The sequence below is a fragment of the Cyanistes caeruleus genome, chromosome 9 (assembly GCF_971803275.1).
Source record: "Cyanistes caeruleus chromosome 9, bCyaCae1.hap1.1, whole genome shotgun sequence".
Lineage (NCBI taxonomy): Eukaryota > Metazoa > Chordata > Aves > Passeriformes > Paridae > Cyanistes > Cyanistes caeruleus.
This window is the reverse complement of record NC_141709.1, coordinates 15,612,221-15,631,946: the sequence shown is the minus strand read 5'-3', so window position 1 is coordinate 15,631,946 and position 19,726 is coordinate 15,612,221. Positions and strand designations below refer to the sequence as shown.

General features: G+C 38.9%; 2 protein-coding genes across 5 annotated transcripts in view; one reads left to right on the top strand and one right to left on the bottom strand.

Annotated features, from left to right (window-relative positions):
• Positions 1 to 1,022: 1,022 nt before the first annotated feature.
• Positions 1,023 to 10,238, bottom strand: EXTL2 (exostosin like glycosyltransferase 2). 4 transcript variants are annotated; one of them, XM_023931958.2, is made up of 6 exons: positions 9,709 to 10,238; positions 9,226 to 9,265; positions 8,049 to 8,119; positions 5,706 to 6,133; positions 4,295 to 4,365; positions 1,023 to 3,664 (listed from the first exon to the last, which is right to left on the bottom strand). In XM_023931958.2, the coding sequence occupies exons 3-6, from the start codon at positions 8,051 to 8,053 to the stop codon at positions 3,173 to 3,175; spliced, it is 996 nt and encodes a 331-aa protein (XP_023787726.1). In that variant the 5' UTR covers positions 8,054 to 8,119; positions 9,226 to 9,265; positions 9,709 to 10,238; the 3' UTR covers positions 1,023 to 3,172. The 4 variants fall into 4 exon arrangements, with proteins under 4 accessions (XP_023787726.1, XP_086697873.1, XP_023787724.1 ...); XM_086841747.1 differs by having other exon boundaries at positions 8,049 to 8,116; positions 9,709 to 10,223; XM_023931956.2 differs by lacking the exon at positions 9,226 to 9,265 and having other exon boundaries at positions 9,709 to 10,215.
• The window catches only part of SLC30A7 (solute carrier family 30 member 7), a 27,254-nt gene continuing 17,740 nt past the window's right edge, over positions 10,213 to 19,726 (top strand). The window contains exons 1-6 of the mRNA XM_086841740.1: positions 10,213 to 10,396; positions 10,564 to 10,665; positions 14,732 to 14,845; positions 16,274 to 16,361; positions 18,041 to 18,167; positions 19,128 to 19,277. Of these exons, the coding sequence (XP_086697866.1) occupies positions 10,317 to 10,396; positions 10,564 to 10,665; positions 14,732 to 14,845; positions 16,274 to 16,361; positions 18,041 to 18,167; positions 19,128 to 19,277 (661 nt within the window). The 5' untranslated portion in view covers positions 10,213 to 10,316. The remainder of the gene's footprint in view (positions 10,397 to 10,563; positions 10,666 to 14,731; positions 14,846 to 16,273; positions 16,362 to 18,040; positions 18,168 to 19,127; positions 19,278 to 19,726) is intronic.

The following is a 19,726-nucleotide window of genomic DNA, read 5'->3' as shown; positions in this document are numbered from 1 at the left end:
AGGCAAATACTAGACTAGAAACTGAAACTGAAGCCCAGCTGTTAAATTTTTGTATACTGCTTATGTGACTTCTGCAAAGTTAAAAATAGCTTTCATTTGCAGAAAAGTTTTCATTTGTGCCAATTAGCCTTTGTAAGCATCAGAAATAAACTAAGCTTTCTTTTCTTCCCTGTAAAAATATGTGCAAAATAAGCTCTATGTTTTTTCAATTGCAGTATTGTGTCTCATAGTTATTGATATGATTATTTAATGAATTTCATTTTGTAAAATGCTAGCTTTAAGAACATTTCCAACTAGTACAACTTAGTTATTCTAATGAATACTATGCACTCGTTATAACTTTTGAGATCAAATATCAAGGCTGCAGTGACATCTTGTGGCATTTTTTGGTAAAGAAGCAATTTTCTTGTGCTGTTGTATGATTTTAACACTATATCCTGTTTTTTTATGAAGGATTTTTAAAATGTACATTTAAATACTATGTTTAAAATGCTGTGTTGCATTAACAGTAATTTCAACAGAACATTCAGAGGTGGTAATGATTCTGCTTAGATTCCAAAGTATTACCAAATGACATATGCATAATCCCTCAGAAGAAATAATCACATGCATATTATTTTTGTTTAAAATACAATTTTTTAGTAATGTGTTTTCAGTAAAGAATCTTAAGGTATTTTTATAATTACCAAGAGATAAAAAAAAAAATCCACTTTTAAAAAATAATCAAACAACCCCTTTTTGGTTCCAAAGTACAATGAATTATGGCTGGAGCTTAAGTCTCATCTTTGTATTTTCTTTGCTAGGTAAGAACAAATGATTAAGGTTGTTGGTTTTTTTTATGTCTTTTCTTCCTTCATAAGAAGGCCTTACCTCAATTAAATGAATGTATGTGCCAACAAATACACATTTTTTTAAAAAAAGAAATCTTGGTGCTGCTCATGAGTATGCAAACTGTGAGCTTAGTTTAGACATCTTAATGCTGAAAAATTTGGTCAATAATCTGAAAATAAACACATCAGAAGTTTGCTTTCTGTATTTTATTTTACAGTGGTGCAAATTAAATTTAACAGTACCATTAAAAGCTTGTTCTATTAATTCTTTCACTGATACAGAAGAACAAAAAAACACCCCCCCAAACCAAAACAACTCCTTCACTCCAATAAGGAGCCCAATACTAAGACTTGCCTGAGTTGACACTTCATTTCACATTTCAAAAGTAAGGTTAACGACAACTGTGAGTCTTCACAACTCTAGTTGATACTGCACAGAACAGAAATCATGGAAGAAGAGTAAGTAAATGAAATACAGTAAACTACCACTGGGAAATTTGCAATTCTGGAAAGATCATAGGCCTGTTTGTATACTATTTATCACTACAGCACAATAATTAAAAACTACTTTTCACTATTACAACAAAATTAAGCAGATTTTACATTGCCGTGTTAAGATTCTGCCCTTTAAATCTTACAAAAGTACTAGGAAGACTTCACTGAACGGAAATCAAATCCTTTAATACTGATAGAAGAAGGTAAAAGAATCCTTCATTCCCCCTAAAGACTCACACCCTGCTGTAAAGAACTTTTCATATATTTCACTCTTTTTTCAGCTAACTTATTACAAAAAATGATAAAATTATACACCATTTTTGCAGATGCTATTTGTGTACTAGGTATTAGCTGTGACTGGTTGCCCACAGCTACCTTTGAACTGATTCTAAGAATCAATTAAAAGCTGATGCAGAGGAAACTAAATCTGCTTTGGATGCCAAATCTGATTCTGTGATCCAGGAAAATCACTGTCTTTTATTCTCTCCTCCATACTGTAAAAAAAGCCCAACCCTTCTGCAACTTCATTGGAAAAGGTTTACCCTTTCTATGTCAATAGAAGGTTTCCAGGACTAGAAAGTCCCAATCTAATAAAAGCCATCAACAGCAGCTCTGTTTCTTGCTATAAATAAAGTCAGGGAATTCAGAGACTGATAATAGTCCATCCCTGTCAAATATCACTGTACCTTAAAGTACTTTTTTTGTCATAATGCTTTACCTATTTATTGTACATTTTAACTCTGTTGTCATAGCCACCAAAAACAGAGGAAAAAAGGAACTAAAAACTAAATACTCATTGAAAGAATAGCTAAAAAAACCAATAGACCTGTAAAATCACAAAATGTACACAAAATGTAATAATGTTGAACACCTTGCTCTTACTAGAAACAGTAAATAAGAAATTTTTAACAAAAACAAAATTAACAAAGTGAAGATTTTCCTGGGTGCATGTTTGTAACTACTGTATATGCAAAATATGAAAATAAAACTAAGTATTTAAGAGAATATTAATAAGTAACATTCCATCCAATTCTTCTGGCTGCTTATATAAGTTTCATATTTCATGTATTCATGTTTCTTGTATTTCCAACCACTAGGATTTACCTTCAGCTGCTTGCAGTGTTTCAGCAACTCTAGGCAAATCAATAATAGAAAAAAAGCCACATCAGAGATCATTTTCCATTAACTCAGCAAGAATAGATATTGTAGGCAATGGTTTAAGGACTATCTGAGATTAAGGTGAGGTACTCTTCTGGCTTTCATAGCAGCTTCAAGAACGTCTCAGAACACCAAGTAGCTTATATACAAACTTCAAAGGGGTTTTATACAGGAGGCCAGAAGCCTGGCCAGCAGATCACTGTAGCTCTTCTACAGCTTCACCGGAAACTGGGTAGGAGCAGGTGAGGAGTGGGAAGGCAAGGAAGCATCTCAACATATAACTGTCAAAAATATGCCTAGACCTCATTTGACAGGTTATGTATACTCCAGGAAAATAAAATCCAAATGTTAAGATCTGAAGAGTAGGAGTGCATTTTTGTCTGCATATTTCTGAAGAACTGGCCTAATTAGAGTAGCTTTTCAGGTTTTAAGGAAAGAGGATGATTTTATCACAGCTAAGCATGACTTTATATTCTTTAATAGAATGTATATTTTTCTATATATTCTTTTCTCAAAACTTACCTTTGTGAATTAGTTAGAAAGGAAAGAAAATACATAAAAAGCCTAGTGGAGAAAAATCAGAGGCAACAAAGAGGGATGGCCAAGATGCAGTAGTTACACCTCCTCTCCTTGAACTCAGTACAATTCACTGAGTATTGTTTAACATTTAACACCTTAAATTTATTGGCTTATATTTTATTTTTGTGATTGGCATAATTAGGAAAACCAAACTGAGAAATCATGATATTAGAATATTTTAAGGGCATGCCATCATAAATATTAACCAGTTTATTTACACAGTAGGATCTCTGTAACAAATGCTCTGCTCGGTGCCACATTCCAGAATAGCCACTGTTAGTGTCTTTTTCTAAATTTCTTATGTCAACAGGCTTCACAAACACTCCTGAAGGCTTTCCAGTATGCTTGGCTACCAGAAAATTCATGGCAATATCATCACAATTTTGAGTTTCATCTATTAAGGCATAAACTGCTTCTGGTTGCTGTTGAAAGTCTTCTAAATACCCACTATGAAAAAATGCTGCACCGATAAGCACCATAGAATACTGATCTCCATTCCCAAATCCAGGGTTCTGCAATTCAAAGCTGCCATAACTGTATACACCTGAAGGAGTAGAAATATGCTTTCTAGGAACAAATCCCACTATATGCTCTGGAAATTGCTGAAAGAGAAAAAAAGAAATTCAACACATACTTCACAGTGGGGTTCACTTAAGTGAATTCATAAAAGAGATTTATGCATTTTTTAAATGAGAGGACAACATTATTGCCAAGTGAATTCATAAAAGAGATTTATGCATTTTTTAAATGAGAGGACAACATTATTGCCAAGAAACAAATTGTTGGCATATAGTCCTTTGATCTGCATAAATGTTTCAATTAAATGCAGTTTCACAAAACTGACAGTCTGCCTCATTCCACATCACATAGTGCCAACAAAACATCTACCCTCAATTGGCAGCTGTGTATTTGGCACTGAAAATAACTTTAGAGACAATTTCTTGTGTTTTGCAAAACAAAAAGCACAGACTACTACACATTTAAATAAATTCAGCAGTTAACAATTTCATGGTTTTGTAAAGTAAGAGTTAAAATTTTAAAGTTATAGATTACAGATACTACTAAAGAACAATTTTGCAATTTCTACTATTCAACACTTCAAACTTCCTAAAATCTAAGTTTAAAGCTAGGAAACCAATGGTAAAATAGTATGGATACAGTATTGCTCTAATTAAAACTACTAATATCAAGTGCAGCTCACAAATACTGTCTGCCAAAGCGCAAAACATTACCTGCCAAACAGAAAAGGCAAAAGCAAGGTCATGAGCACTGACTAGTGTGTCATCATCCATCATTAAAACAGCTGAAGGGAAAAAAAGAGAAAAACTTTCAATTGATCAATTATAATATATGAGCACAGTATGCAGCACAATATTTGAGAAATGAAACATAAAACTTCTACAACTATTAAGCTGAATTGCAATTCATTGAAAGTAGATTGATAAAACATAATTAGATTTCAAAGCTAAAGCAAGGTTACAGCTTTGTGGTAACTGGAAGCAAACCTAAGTTTTAGATTATTTACCAGGCTGTTACAAAACTCAGCAACCTTTGATCATCTGTACTACAGCTGGAGAAATATGTGTTAGAAAACTTAGGAGTGTTTGGCAAAGCAACTTAAAATTTTACTAATCTTGCGTAAAGATATAACTAGAATAGAGTTAGATACTTTTCTTTAGGATATGAGACTTACAAAGGATTCTTAGTATAAAATTTTACTCATCTCACTACATAAGCAAGTTAAATTGCCCAGGCAACATTCAGTATTATTAACTACAGAAGGAAGACTGTTTGCCTTACATTTTAGACATAAGACTACCAGGAAGTGGAAAAGGAAGGATATTCTTAGGTCTAAACAGCAGATGTATTAAAACTTTTGAAGTTTACAGATAGCACAGATCTTACTACAGTAAATAAAACACTTGGGAAGTTGAAGTTTCCAGTGTCTTCCCAGAAATCATGTGTTTGGATTTACAGGCATGATAGAAAGGGGGCAGTAAATACAGTTACCTTTACTAATCATCAGTAAGGTCAGGTCTGTAATGCAACATATGGGGTTTTTTTCCACTTGAAACATACAGGATTTATTGTTGTACACCTCCTAGAAAGAGCTTAGGAAGAATATTTAGATGAATACCCAAGAGACTGGGGAAAGTACGCTTAAATCAAAGGGGGTGTAATTTGAGATAGAAAGCCAGACAGCTAGGGAGAGAAGCTTCTCAGAAGAAAAGAACATGCTTGAGAACCTAGTCTTAAGAGGAATGGATTAAATCAGGTCTTTAACAGATGACTTAAGTCCAGTTTAGTGCAGACATTCAACAAATATATGCATTTTGAATTTCAGTTTATACGAGAAGGAAGAAAAGTTGAACTACCTATGTCTGCCTCACAAAGGAATGGGAGAACTGTTGCAAAAGACCTTGAAATGCATTTAACATCCCTTTTTTTCCCTTACTCTTCACTGACAGCCTGGTGGTGGTGTGCATCTGATATCATAACACAGGTTTCCTCTATACTACCCACATTCTATTAAGTGACTCAAAAGATCCATTGATTTATTACACAGTATAACTCAACCATCTCTCTTTTAGCATTCAGATTTCAAGCATGAAAATAATATTAGTGATATGAACTGCTGATTACCTTTTGTTTCCAGGTCAGGGAAATTCTGCAGTCTGTTTCTCATACGATTTACAGTTTGAACTTTAAAGACAACAGGGACAGGATGAGGCCCCAAAGAATTCCACATTTCCTCTGGTGTCTTCTCACCAATGTTGTTCCACACAACAATTACTTTATGTAGGTGGGGGATTGCTTGATAATGATTTAAAAGCTTTAACAATAAGTCAGTTCTATTGTATGTCTGCATAATAAGAGTGAATGAATCCAAGGCAGACTGACTCTGGGTTTTTGGTTCCCTTCTTGAATTGGGCAATTTGTCATCTTTGATAGTGGGAAGCAAAGCTGTTAAAGCCCCTGCCACAAGAAGCAAGACAATGATCACCACAGAGGTGAAGCGTAGTAGGCGGATTCCCATAACTCTTCCTGGAAGCTTACAGAAGTGAAAACACCTTTAAAACAAGCAACAGGAAAAAAAAGTCATTAAGCCCAGGTACAATTTTGTCTCTTGATCAAAACTCACAAAATATTAAGTACATTTTAATTTAAGTAAGTAAATAAGGAGGACTTCAGCACTTTGGCAAATTACTTTCAACTACCAAGACAGGTGTTTCTATGTTTACTTGCTTTTTATGTTTTTTGGTTAACTTTGGATTTCATTATTTTGTAAAAATAAATCTAGAGTAGTTCTTTAGAGTGTTCATTGTTTCCTGTTTTCTTACTAATACATTTTTGATTGAACATTTACATACCTCACCAAATCTATCCAGCTGAAAGTAGAAAGCAAATTTGTACAGAGATTCAGTGTTTTCAGCATTGCAGGAGCTCTACCTTAACTGGGAAGCAAAAAGCAGAGAAGGTGCCATCTGAAAAGCTCTGGCAGTAAGGAGGAAATAAAATGCTCACTCTTTTTCTGTTGCTCCAGTACCACGCAGAAGGAACAATCTTTATAACTGATTTGCTGGACATTTTGTCAATAGTTTGTATATCTGCTTGATAACAGTAATCAGTACAGAAAATGTGATACTGATCATACAAAGGTTGTAACACACAGGTGGAGCAAAAGAAACACGCCAAATGGAGTAACACAGGAATGCAACAATCTCAGCAACACTGAACTGATACATCTAGAGCTCCTGAGAAAATGGCAACATGTTACCTATCAGCTAACTGGGAGTGCAGATTTCATTTCAGTCAGAGCTTTCTGAATCCTTGTGATCTTGAAACTAAACAGGTCTTAAAAAGCAGCTTCTAGAAAGACAGTTCCTCAAATGTTCTCCACAGAGTGATAGGATATCCTGAGTTGGAAGGACTCATGAGGATCATTGAAGTCCAGCTCCTGGCTCTGCATGGGAAAGCCCCCAAAATCCCATCTCACCATGTGCCTGAGGGCATTGTCCAAGCACATCAGGCTTGGTGCTGCGACAATTTCCCTGGGGAGCCTGTTCCAGCACCCACCCACCCTCTGGCTAAGATGGCTCAATATTTCCTAATACCCAACCTAAACTCAGCCTCATGCCATTCCCTCGAGTCCTATCACTGGTCACTACAGTGACCATTACTATTAGAGAAGAGATAGGTGCTTTGCCCCTCCACTTCCCCTAGTTAGGAAGCTGTAAACAGCTGGGAGACCTCACAGACCCTTCTTGCCCAGGCTGAAAAGACCAAGTGACCTCAGCCACTCTTCAGACGGTTTCCCCTCAAACCCTTCACCATCTTCATAGCTCTCCTTTGGACACTCTCTAACGGCTTTATATCCTTCTTATACTGCATTCTTATAAAACTGTACAGAACCACCATGAGGTGAGGCTGCACCAGCGCAGAGCAGGACAATCCTCTCCCTTGCCCAGCTGGCAATGCTGTGCCTGGTGCCCCCAGGACAAGGATGTCCCTCCTGGATGCCAGGGCAACTTGCCATCGAGGGCCCTTTCTGCGGCACTGCTCTCCAGCCTCTTGTTCCCCAGTCTGCCTGTACATCCAGGGTTGCCCCATTCTAGGTGCATTTTGGCATTTGTCTTTGTTGCACTTCATACAGTTTTCCTTTTCTCCTCCTTTACTTGCAAGACTAGTACAAATTGAATAGAAGATGAACATTCTAAGCTTGCTACAAACTCAATTTACATATTATTGTAATACCATTACTCATCTATGCATATTATTCATGTTACTCTGTGAGTAATTTCTAGGTTTTCAGCAGGGAATTCTGATCAAATTCAGTGGTCCAGGAGAGCCAAACAAGTACAGTTTTTGAGAGAGTATCTGTGTGGTTTTTTTCATAGAATTTTGAATCATTTTTTCCAAAGTGCAAATACCATGCTTAAAAATCTGAATGTAAATTATTTTAGTCTAAAATGCCTTGCAACTTACCTCATTGTTGCCACGTAGGATTGTTTTCTGGCTTGTTTTTACTGGGCAGTTGTTTGTGATCCTTGAATCTGCTGGAAATTAAAGGGACTCTATAACTGGAGTTGTAACAACAATTATCCATATGCTACCCAGCATTCTTTGACAAGTAGAAGTTACTCTCAGTTATTGACTGATACATGCATTCATAGCAATTATCCCATTCTTTTTCCTATTGCTCAGTTGAATAATTATCTCTGCTTTTCAACGAACACTCCTGAAAGAAGTCATTACACCAGATGGTTAAAAAGAAAAGAACAGTCTGTTTCTCTGCTTGTAAAATTGCTGCTTTGTGACAGTGCAATGACTGTGTGTTCCATCCTTAAGTTCAGCTATGGAGATACAAGAAGGTCTCCCGAACCTGACAGCTGTTCTTTTGCTCACCAGACACCACTAAAATATGTATTTGGCTACCACAGTCAGGCAAATAACATGAAATTTTATCCCAATAATATTTTATTTTCTGTGTCATCCCCTTCACACTCTCCTTTCACTAAGATTATCAGTTACATCAGAGGTTTAAGACACAGTGTTTTGGTCTTCCCAAGAGGTTTGGCAGCTTGGAAAAGATGAGTGCAAGCACATAAAAGAAGAATATACAGGATGCAGGACAGCAATATAAAAAAGCTGTGCTCCTGGGTTGTTGGAGGGATTTTCGTTCCTTTAAAACTTGGTGTACAACCAAAGTCATTAATTTTGATTTGAGAATGGTACTATGAAAACTTAGAGAACAAGAATTTGTTGAAATTGTTGAATAATTGAACCTCTGTGGAATTCCCTAAGAGTAATTTGTTTGAGCTATATAATTTTGCTTCCTAAAACTACAGATTTGTTATTTGTGTGTATACCAATCTGAATATGCCCACATATACAGGTCTTCCCAAATCTGAGATCAAATCTTACTATTACTATTATTACTATTACTTTGTGACAAGAGGTCACTGAAACTATTTCCAGAAGCTAATTGCTTGTTCTGGTTGCTTCATTTCATAGGAACAATCATGCCTGACTTCTAAAAAATTATTAGCAGCAGTGGCAATACAGCATTTATGAGCTCCACTACATCCCCATCAAATGTGCTTTTGAAAAAATGAACTTTAGATCCTCTTTCAGCAGTTTGCATCCTAGTTGCAACACTTACCAGTGCTAATGGAGTGATTAATTAAACTTTAAAAGCATACCTAAAACGAAAATATAAATACTGTTTAAGAGACTTTACTTGCCACACCTTCTAGTATTTACAATAGGTGTAGTGATAGGCAATGATATTATTATATATTCTCAAAATAAACATCTATTTAGGTGTTTTAAAATTAATATCACGGCACTTTCCAACAAGCAAATACAGATAAGTTTTGCCAATTAAGTTATGGAATTGCAATGCCAGATTGACCTCTTTTTAAAAACCCTATAACACTACCTACAAAGAACATAAAATTGACGAAAATAAAACACCTACATCAAAGAGCAGTATTTTAACTCTCGTTCCAAGAAAAAGAGCTCTCGAACAGGGTCCCCTCCCTTGGCGGGCAGCGCCTTTTAACAGCACCCCGCAGTAGCTGGGCACAGCACCGCGCAGCACCGCACGCCCCTCTCGCCGCCCCTCGCCCACAGCTTCGCTCACGTTCCGCAGGCGCCGCTATCCTCCGGCAGGGCAGGGCAGGGCAGGGCAGACCCCCCTCCCAGGGGTCACCGGCAGCACGGCAGGGCAGGGCGGAGGAGGTGCCGGCCCAGCCCCGCCGCTCGGCCCCGCACAAGCCGCTCCGGTGACTCAGTGCGGCCGTGCGGGACCGCGGCAGCGCTACGGCGGCGCCGCCGTGCCCCGCTTCCTGCGGCGCGTCCCTGCGCTTCCTCCCGGCAGGCTCCGGGTTGTAGTCCGGGGTCCTGCGGCGGGCGGAGCGCTCCGGCGGCTCTGGCTGTCACGTACAGAGCGCTCTGCTCCGCCGCCCCCGCCCCGTGCCGAGCGCTGCTACAACAGCTGCACCGGGAGCAGCCGGCATCGCAAGCGGGACGCGAGCGAGCGGCTGGCACGGGATGGAGAAGAGTTTACGTTCGGGGCGTGTTGTGTTTCATTAGCGGGCGGCGCGGCCCCCGACGCGCCCCCTCAGCCCCGGTGGCCGGCGGCGCAGGCGCGGTGGCGGCCGGAAGCGGCGTGTGGGCCGGCCGGGCAGCGCTCCCGCCCCGCCTGCCCGTCCTGCCGGTCCGGCGCGCCGCGGCCCCGCCGCCGGAAAGATGCTGCCCCTCTCCATCAAAGACGATGAGTACAAACCGCCCAGACTCAACCTGCTCAGGAAGGTGTCTGGCTGGTTCAGGTGAGTGGCCCAGGGCGGGCCAGGCCGGGCGCTGCCGGCGTCGCGGCCGAGCCCCCGCGGAGGGGCTGTGCCGGCTGGTGCCGAGGCGCCCGGGCCGCCCGGCGAGCGGGTCCGGCCTCCTGGCGCTGTACCGGCTGCCGGTGACCCGCGGTGTGCTCCCTGCACAGGTCTATCCTGGCGGACAAGACTTCTCGCAACCTCTTCTCCTTCCTCTGTCTCAACCTCTCCTTCGCCTTCGTGGAGCTGCTCTACGGCATCTGGAGTAACAGGTAACAGGGGCGGGGGCGCGGCGGGGCGAGCGCGGCTGCAGCGCGCAGGAAGCGCCGCGTCCCGCAGGCCAGTGCCACGTCTCCTCTCGGCGGGGCCGGGCCTCCTGGCCCGCCGGCCGGAGGGGCCGCTCGGTAGAGCCTTGGGGGCCGCTGGCGAGCTTCCCTCGACCGGGACCGCTCTCGTGGGCAGCGACCGGCGCCGCCGTCCCCTCTGCCGGTTCCCGGCGACGCGGGGAAGGCGCTCTGGCGGGGGGCCGCGACTCGGCGCGTTGGGAGGAATGCTGTTTGGAATTGCCATTGTGCTCTGTGCTTTGCTGAGGAGTAAGCCTGGCCTTGGCCCGATTTACGGGACTTGGGAGCTGTAGCTGGTGCTTGCCACAGAGATCCTCTGTTAGAGAGTGTGGCTTCATCTGTAATTTGATACCTGGATATCGATGCCTCAAACATCCTTGTCTTGAGGGAGAAACAGGATTTGACACATTCTTGTATAGCTGAGTGGTACTTTACATAGCACAAAAATTCACAAGAGTGGAAAAAAATTGAGGAGACCTGACTAAATTGCTACTGAAAAATCTGTAGCTAAATATAAGCAATGCAGAATAATTTCAGTACTTACAGTATAAAGGTAGAGAACAGGCAATGGTGCTAGTATTTCTGTCATGCTTTACTAGTGGTAGAGAAGTTGTTTTTTGATGACTTCTCAGTCTCTTAATAGTTCAGTTCAGAGTGGAGTGGTGTGGAATGTCATTTAAGTCCACCACTGTCCTCCTTACCAAAAGCTGTGTAGTATGGACACAAATTACCTACCAAATTACTCCTAAAAGTTCTGAGTGAATGCAGTGATGTGGATTTGGAAACAATTGCTTCCTAATGTTTACCATGTTGTTCTGAATCTCTCAAATGACACTATAAAATCCTCAGCTGTGATTACAGTAATCGTTACTGTGGCACCAGTGAGCATGCAGTGCTGTCATGGGCACAGACTATCCTGGCAGCACCCAGACCATTCTGAATGTCTTTGGTTTTGGCTTTGATGTTGATTCACTTTGCGGTTGTGTATTATTGTGTGCATAGACTGCCTATTTGAGTATGGACTTTTTTCCTAATAACTCAGCAGATGTAAATATTTTTCTTAGCTGTTCTGATATAAAGAGCTTTGTGTTCATGTGACTTTGTTCTGATGTCTGCATTTTAAACATAACAGGTTTTTTTGGTAGCATGACCTTAAAAAGTCCTGTAGATGAGATAACTAAACTGAGAAGCTTCAGTGACACAGAACTTTGTCACTGAAAAAATATGGCATATTGAAATTCAGAAGACACTTATTTTTGTTCATACTTGAGATTAAAAATTAGCATTTACTGCACAGTTTTTGTGTATATTTCAAGTCACTAGTTTTGGGTATCTCTAAATCTAGATTTTGGGCTAGAGCAAAACAGTGCCTTAGCAAGTGCTTCTTTAGTAGAGAGGGGTAGCAGAAATTATGATAAGGAATGTCTTCAAAGCAGACAGGTCCTGCCTTGGAAGAGCAAACAAGTAACAAGCAAACAAGGAACCCTCTAGGGAGAATCATCTTGTCATTTTGAAGATACAGTTCCATTTCTCCTCACATGAGAAATTCTCCTGAGCTTCTGTTTGCCAAATAGATTGTTTCCTGAGCTCACAAAAGAGGGTTGTCCAAATGCTTCTTGAACTCTCTCAGGCTTGGTGATGTGACAACTCCCTGGGGAGCCTGTTCCAGTGCTCAGCCACCCTCTGGGTGAAAAACTTTTTCCTAATGTCTAATCTAAACCTCCTCCAACTCAGCTTCATTCTGTTTCCTTGAGGTCTGTCACTGGTCACGAGTTGCTGGCTGAGAGCTTGTTTGCTTTTTAAAGTTGAAATTTGCTACTTGTGCACATTTCTTTAATTTGATGTAAAACGAATCAGCTGTGGAAGTTTATTTAGAAACAGTATGTTTGAGTACAGGGTTTCTACTAGTTTACACTTTGGATGATGTGTTTGGTTCTACAGGGGTTCTTGCAAGCATCGCATGTTGCTGGTGGTTCATGGTATTGCTGGTCATTAACTGGATCACTTGATTACTTTAGTAATCACTTTGCACCCATTTTTTCTAAGATCGTGTTACTTTACAGGTCACTTAAAAAAAGCCTCAGATGTAATGAGATTGGTCTCTTACCAGGCTTCCTGACATTTGTGCAGCTCAGTCGCTTGTAGCTATACCTAGGGTACAGAGCACAGTTATGGCATGAGGTACAGATGCAATTCTGCTGACCCCTGCTGATAAATCCACGTGCCTCTGGCCACCTGGAATTGTTAGCTTAGGTCTTGAAAGCAGTACATCTGTATTGCTGTTGCACTTAAGGTAAGTCTTGCCTTACTGAGATTTGCAAGTGTGAACACAGCGCTGTGGTAACTTGCTGCATGATTTCTGGTTCTAGAACTTGTATGGATTTTTGTTAGAGTAGCAGTCCTTATACACTTCTTTCCCAGAAGGTTCTGTAAAAAACAAACAAACAAACAAACAAAAAACCCAAAAAAAACCACCAAAACCCAAACACCTTAGAAAGTAGTAGCTCTCTCTGCTTAGCCATGCTTATTCCTTCCATTTCATAGTCAGTACAACTTAGGGTTACTGTCTCTAGTTACCTTCTATCTGAATGTTTGATGTACTTTGTGGTGGTTTTTTTTCCACACAGGATCTTCATAACTGCTTAGAACCAAACCCAAAATGAACTATTTTCCTAAAGATGTCTCCTGGTTTTGGGGAGGGGGAAGATGTCACCAAAACCCTTCAATAATTTGATAGTCAATTCCATTTTGCTACTTCACAGGCATGCAGCCTATGAGTCTTGTTTTAAAGTTTGTTCAGAACAGCTTTATCTCTCCTGCTTACAGTACCTAAGTACGATATACCATGCCTTCATCCCTCTACCCTAAATGTTACAGTTGTGTGTATGTATAACTCTGTATGTGTCCATAGAGTATTTATAAATATATAGAGCAAGATACTTGGTCCTTCCTCTCCTTCAAACCTACTTTCACTGTTGAGATTTTAATCTGAAACATTTAAGATTAATTTTGTAATTGTTTTCAGTAAGGCTGAAATGGTTTGGCTCTTCAATGTGAAGTGGTTGGAACTTTGGCTAATGAAACTTTGTATTTGACTTCAATTGGAATATGTTTCTATCCTCTAGAATTTGTTAAACCAGTAATTGCTACTTGTGCTTCAGTTTCCAAGAACTGAGTTGTATTTGCAATTAGTCTTATTTAACCAAAGAACTGGGAAAATGGACCTTTCGGGACTGTTGGTTAGCAATTGGTCAAGTATCTCACTAGCAAATGTCTTTTAAAATATGAAGATTTTATTTTAATTTCAATGCACATTACAGACTGCAGACTTACAGAGCCTGTTCATGAGTAATTTGGCAAGCTTTGGCAACACTTCTGTGTGGGATTATCCCCAGTTTACCTATAGCTTATAAACTGATACGACTTCTACTGACTGGCTAACTCATGAACTAATTTAAGTTACTTTGAACTTTTTAGCATGCTGTAATTTTAACTGTCTTTCTCAATCAAGACTGACAAACAGTTGTGCATTGGTCTTTGAAATAAGCCATTGTGGTCTCTCAGCCTTCTGTTCCTTCAGCCTCTAGACCTCAGAGGTGTGTATCTCCTAGTCAATGCCTTGCCACTGCTAAGGCAAAGATTTAAAGTTGAATTATGTTGATGAGAGATGTGGCTGTGGGTACATCTACTCCAGGTACTTTGGTTTGTGTCTGTGGAAATCACCTTTCACTATCACCAAAATCATATGCTAGGAGGACTTTTTTGCCGAGTGCACTTTCAAAGTGCCTTCTCTAAGCTGTCAAAAGCAGTTTTGGCATCATATTTGTGTTGGTGATGAAGCATGGATTTCTCCTCTGTGCTAGCAAAACCATGCCTGAAACTTGGAAACACAGTGTATTCTGCTAGTGAGAAAAGATTAATGTCTGTGGGGTTTTTTTTTCATACTCAACATGTGGCATATGGAACGTAACACTCTTTTTCTGTTCTCTTTCAGTTTAGGTCTAATATCAGATTCTTTTCATATGTTTTTTGACTGTACTGCTCTATTGGCTGGATTAGCAGCTTCAGTTATTTCAAAATGGAGATCAAATGATGCTTTCTCATATGGGTAAGAAACTTCAGGCTGTTACCTTAATGTATTATAGTTAATGCTTAGGTAGTCATTTTTCACTTAAAATAAAAGCCTTTTGCAGGACATGGAAAAATTATGTTGAAAGTGAGGGGTTTTTTAAGGTGAGCTATGTAAAGATCTAAGTTAATAGAAATAATAAAAATATGAAAGCATTGCTTTTGGGAAGAAGGTTTATCACTTGCAAGATCTCTGATCATACTAGTGGAAACAAGTTAGAGAGCAGAAAGTTGCCCGGCATTGCTGTGTATTAATGGCAGCAGTGAAGAGCAAGCAGCCACATCCTGGGTTTGTCCTCACAGTGCATTGAGGAACATTACAGGGATTCCCAGACTGCTGGTGCCCCATTTCTCCTTTGGAACAGAAAGCTACAACTGAAAGGAGCCAAGTCTCAGTGATGCTGCACTGGAGATGATATGCCATGATTCTTGGAAGCAGCAGGATCCAGGAGCTGTGGCTGCCATTAACACAGATCCTCAAGGCTGAGGTGTGTCATCCCATACTGCCCTTGGTGGATTTACCTGCTGCAGCTGGCATTTGACAGGCACTTGGTTCCACTGAACATGGCAGTTGTGCCCTATAAAACAATACTGGCACAATATTATTAATTGGTAATGATTAACAGCAAATAAGTTGTAACATGAGCATTCCCCATAGCATTACTGACCTGTCAGCATTTAGCTTCAGCCACCTTGCTTAAGTGTGAATCATGTAGTTTGAAACTTAAAGCACAGTTCAATTTAGGTGGAAGCTCCAGTGTGCATAGAAATCAGTTTAGAGAGAATCATACCATGAAATAATTGCAGTGAAAGCACGTTCTGTATTAATTACTGCTGAGCATTTAAACAGCTGGTGTTTCATTTATCAGAGGACAACCACACTTTATTGTCTGATGTTTGCTACATTGAAATTACATATTATTCTAACCTAGCAGTTTGTTATTGTCAAAATTGGATGTTTGAAGTAATTAATCTTTACTTAAAACTTCTACTGAAAGTCTACCTTTTAGAGGTGAAGCAAATTAATACGTGTCTGTTTGATATTATAACACCAGAAAACTTTGATTGGATTTTGCATGCTTATCTTAGTTTGTGGCTTCCAAATTATGTTTATACCATAACTTTGAGTAGACATAATCTTAAATGGAAAAATTTTGACATATTGAAAGATTTCTTTCCTCTAGATCAGTGAATGGCTGATCTGGATCAGGTAGTTTTCTGTCTGAGTACAATGTGGTCAGTTTTATATGCTCATCCCTAATTTATGTGCCATCTTCTATTTAGCAAATTCCTATGTAACATAACTGCTTGAGAGCTAGAAGATTGCACTCCAGTCTCCTAAGTTCTAATTTTCAGCATGTAAATGAAAGTAATAATATCTGCTATTACTTTTTTTTGTTTCTTGCAGTTATGTTCGAGCAGAAGTACTTGCTGGTTTTGTAAATGGTTTATTCCTCATCTTTACAGCATTCTTCATTTTTTCTGAAGGTGTTGAGGTATGTTATGAAATCAATTACGCTATTACGTTCTATAATTAATATGGATAAACATTTCTGGTTTTAATAGAATAAATTATTGAAATTAGTGAATTGGAAATTTAAATTGTGTTAATAGTTGATTAAAAATCTGTGATTTGAACAGAGAATAGGGCCATCTGAAGTTGCTGTTTCATGACAGAGAAACCCAGCTTTTTCAGTGTATCTGTACTAGCTTCTTAAATTGTATTTTGTTTATGTGTAAAGATTCTGTGAGATGGAGCCTGTCCTTTTTTGCAGCCAGTTAAGGATGTCTTAGAAAGATCTTCCCTTCTCATTGTTAAAGAACAAATGAGGCAAAGAAAGGCCCAAACTAGTCATTTAGAGAAGTTAGTCATAAGTAACATGATGAGAAGTTGGACCAGCTTGTTAAAGAAAGGGCACTGTTCTTCAAATCTTGAAGTCTGATATATATGGCAAGTAGTAATAGCTTAAACATTTACAAGGGCTCTTTTCTTGCAGTTTGTTTTTTTGGTCTTTTTTACATGATGGTTTGGGTAATAATTTCAAGATTGAAATTTAGACACTAAGGGCAACATCAAGGATTAAAGTAAAACTGATAACTATTTCTAACCAGCTTGAATTAATGCTTGTACTTTTTAATGAAAAATAGAAATAGAAATACACTATAAATTTGTTTAGACTTTTAGTTCAGAAAAAGTCTATCAAGTTTTTCTTTTATTAACAGAGAATTGGGAAGAACTTTTTCTACATTAAACGTTTTTCTACATTGATAGGCTTATTAATACTTCAAAATCAGTTAAAAGTTAAAGCTGGGCTGAAATTACCTAAAAGCCTGAGAAAGCTTCAAATCTAGTAACAGGAGAAAAACTTACTAAAAAAATTTAAAACTGTGAGAGGGGAAATGGTAACATTGAAGCAAGATTCTCTTCTTGCTGATCTGATCTCCCATGCTAAGTATTCTCTTTGCTTGTGATGGTGACTCTCTCTGTTACTTTAAAATTTTACTGTGCCAAATGTTTTGATGTCTTGCTATTTACTGCCTGTACCTTTCATCCTTGTGCAGAGATGGTGAATGTTTTTCTCCTCTATCAGTAATAATTTACACTCCTCAACACTTAGCTTGAGACACAAATTGTATTAGATTTGTAATGTCTCATTGAGAAAAAAAATTCCAGAGGAAGTAGGGTAAAAAAAGGAATTGGAAAAAATCAATCTAGATTTGAGAATTTATAAAAAATGTCATAATTTGTCCCGAGTCTTAATTTCATTCCCCTCATTGCCTCACCTTTCTAAGGAGAAAGGAAGAAATGGCATTCTAGACTGTTAGAAGGTGACTTAAGCAATCCACATACTGGAACAAACCTGAATATTTTCAGATAGTGTTGAGCCACATCCCACAGCATAACCAAATCTCATGATAAAGCTGAGCTAGAGTCTCAGAATATTCTACTGTACTTTCACAGCTTTAATAATAGAACTTTATTTTCAGACACTGAGAATTGGTCTGTGTATCATCCCAAAAACTGGAAGTTCTGAGTAATTTCTAATTATATCTATATATATGTTACATATAAGAATGCTCCTTTATCTAAGTAGTTTGTGGTGTCTTTTATTAATGTAAGGGGATTGTAAAACTCTACATTTGCTTTTTGGTTTGTTTTTTTTTTTTTTTTCAGAGAGCACTTGAGCCTCCAGATGTGCATCATGAGAGACTTCTTCCTGTTTCTATATTGGGATTCATTGTAAATCTTATAGGAATATTTGTTTTTCAGCATGGAGGTCATGGGCATTCACACGGCTCTGGTAGGGTGTAACTTCCAGTACTGTTTCCTTTCTTGGCAGCCTGTGTTCCAGGGCCTTATTATGCCCCAGTAAGAACCCCAGTATTGCATTTGATGTCTTGTTAATGGCAATTCCAGCCACACGTGCATGTGACCTCTTGCTGTGTTGACTTCTGTGTTTTATTACCAGCCCTGGTAAGCCACTGTTGTACTTCTCATGTTAATATCCATTAACTGAAACACCTAGGGGTCCAGAAGCTGCTTCCTGGAGTTCATGCACTCTCCTGCACCTTATTGAAAGAGATTTGCAGAGCACCTTTTTGGACAAATTTAAGCTGGTCTTAAGCAAGGTTCTGGCTGGAAAATTTAGAAACAGTATTTGAACCAAATTTTAAGCATGAGATGATTCTGCTTCAGATGCTTCTCAACCCAGTGTCTTTTGAATTGAAATGCAGAATTTATTTACCTAAATACACATGGTAAACTCTCTGCATTTTTTTCTGCAAAGCCTGTGGGTCTGTCTTTGAGCTTAACATATTAACTTAGACTGGTGGAAGAACATAGTCTTTGGTCTTCAAGCAGAATCAAAGCTTGAATTTTTAATTATTGACTGTCATTAATGCAAATGACAGTCAATTTTTGCTTTCTTAAAACAGCTATTTTTAAAGTGCTTATATCTAATGAAGTACGTTTTTCAAATTATACTAGAATCTAGCACAACAAGTTTCAGAAATGGGAATGTATAAAACTACTTGACTTCTCAAACCTGGTATATTTTATGTGTCTATTTATATATAAAATATGTCTGCACAGCAGAGCTGTAGATGAAAAACACCTTGTGCTAAGTTTCTTATTTAAAGCTATACCTTAAGATGACCTAAAAATGAATAGGTTTTGAGTAGCTGAGAAACAAATGTAAGGGTACTTTTATTCATCATGTATGTATTCACAAATTGACCCTGATGGTGGTATTTGTCTATAGGGCATGAGCACAGCCATTCTCTATTTAACGGTGGTCTCAGCCATGGGCACAGTCACGGAGATCATGGACACAGCCATGAACATAAACATTCCCATGGACACACTCATGGTCACGGCCATGGACACTCTCATGGTCAGGATTATTGTCATGGTAAGTACTGAGCTGATATCATAGACCATCCTGACTCAATCTAAATAACTTAGAGAAAAATAAAAAGAGAGTGTTGTCAGCTTGTTGTGATCATACATGGAAGTAGCTTCATTGAATGTCTGGTATGCTCTGCCAGCACTGTATTTTGTGACTCATTTTGTGTGTTTCACTTGCAGTAATTTCAATGTTAGTTTTTAAAGATTTTGCTTTACCTCTGGTTTTTGAGTGGGCACTGTAATGTTGCATGTTGGCAAAAGATGGAATAGCTGTATGCTATTGGAGTATAATGAAATTAGTTATCAAGTGCCCTGTTCCAGTTTTTTCATTAAAATAAATTGACAAAGTTATGCTGTTTTGCTACTGTTCTCCATTTATATAATTTTACAACTCAAGGTATTAGAAAAATGAACTAGTGAACTTTGGGTACTTATGGATTGTTAGTTGGTACT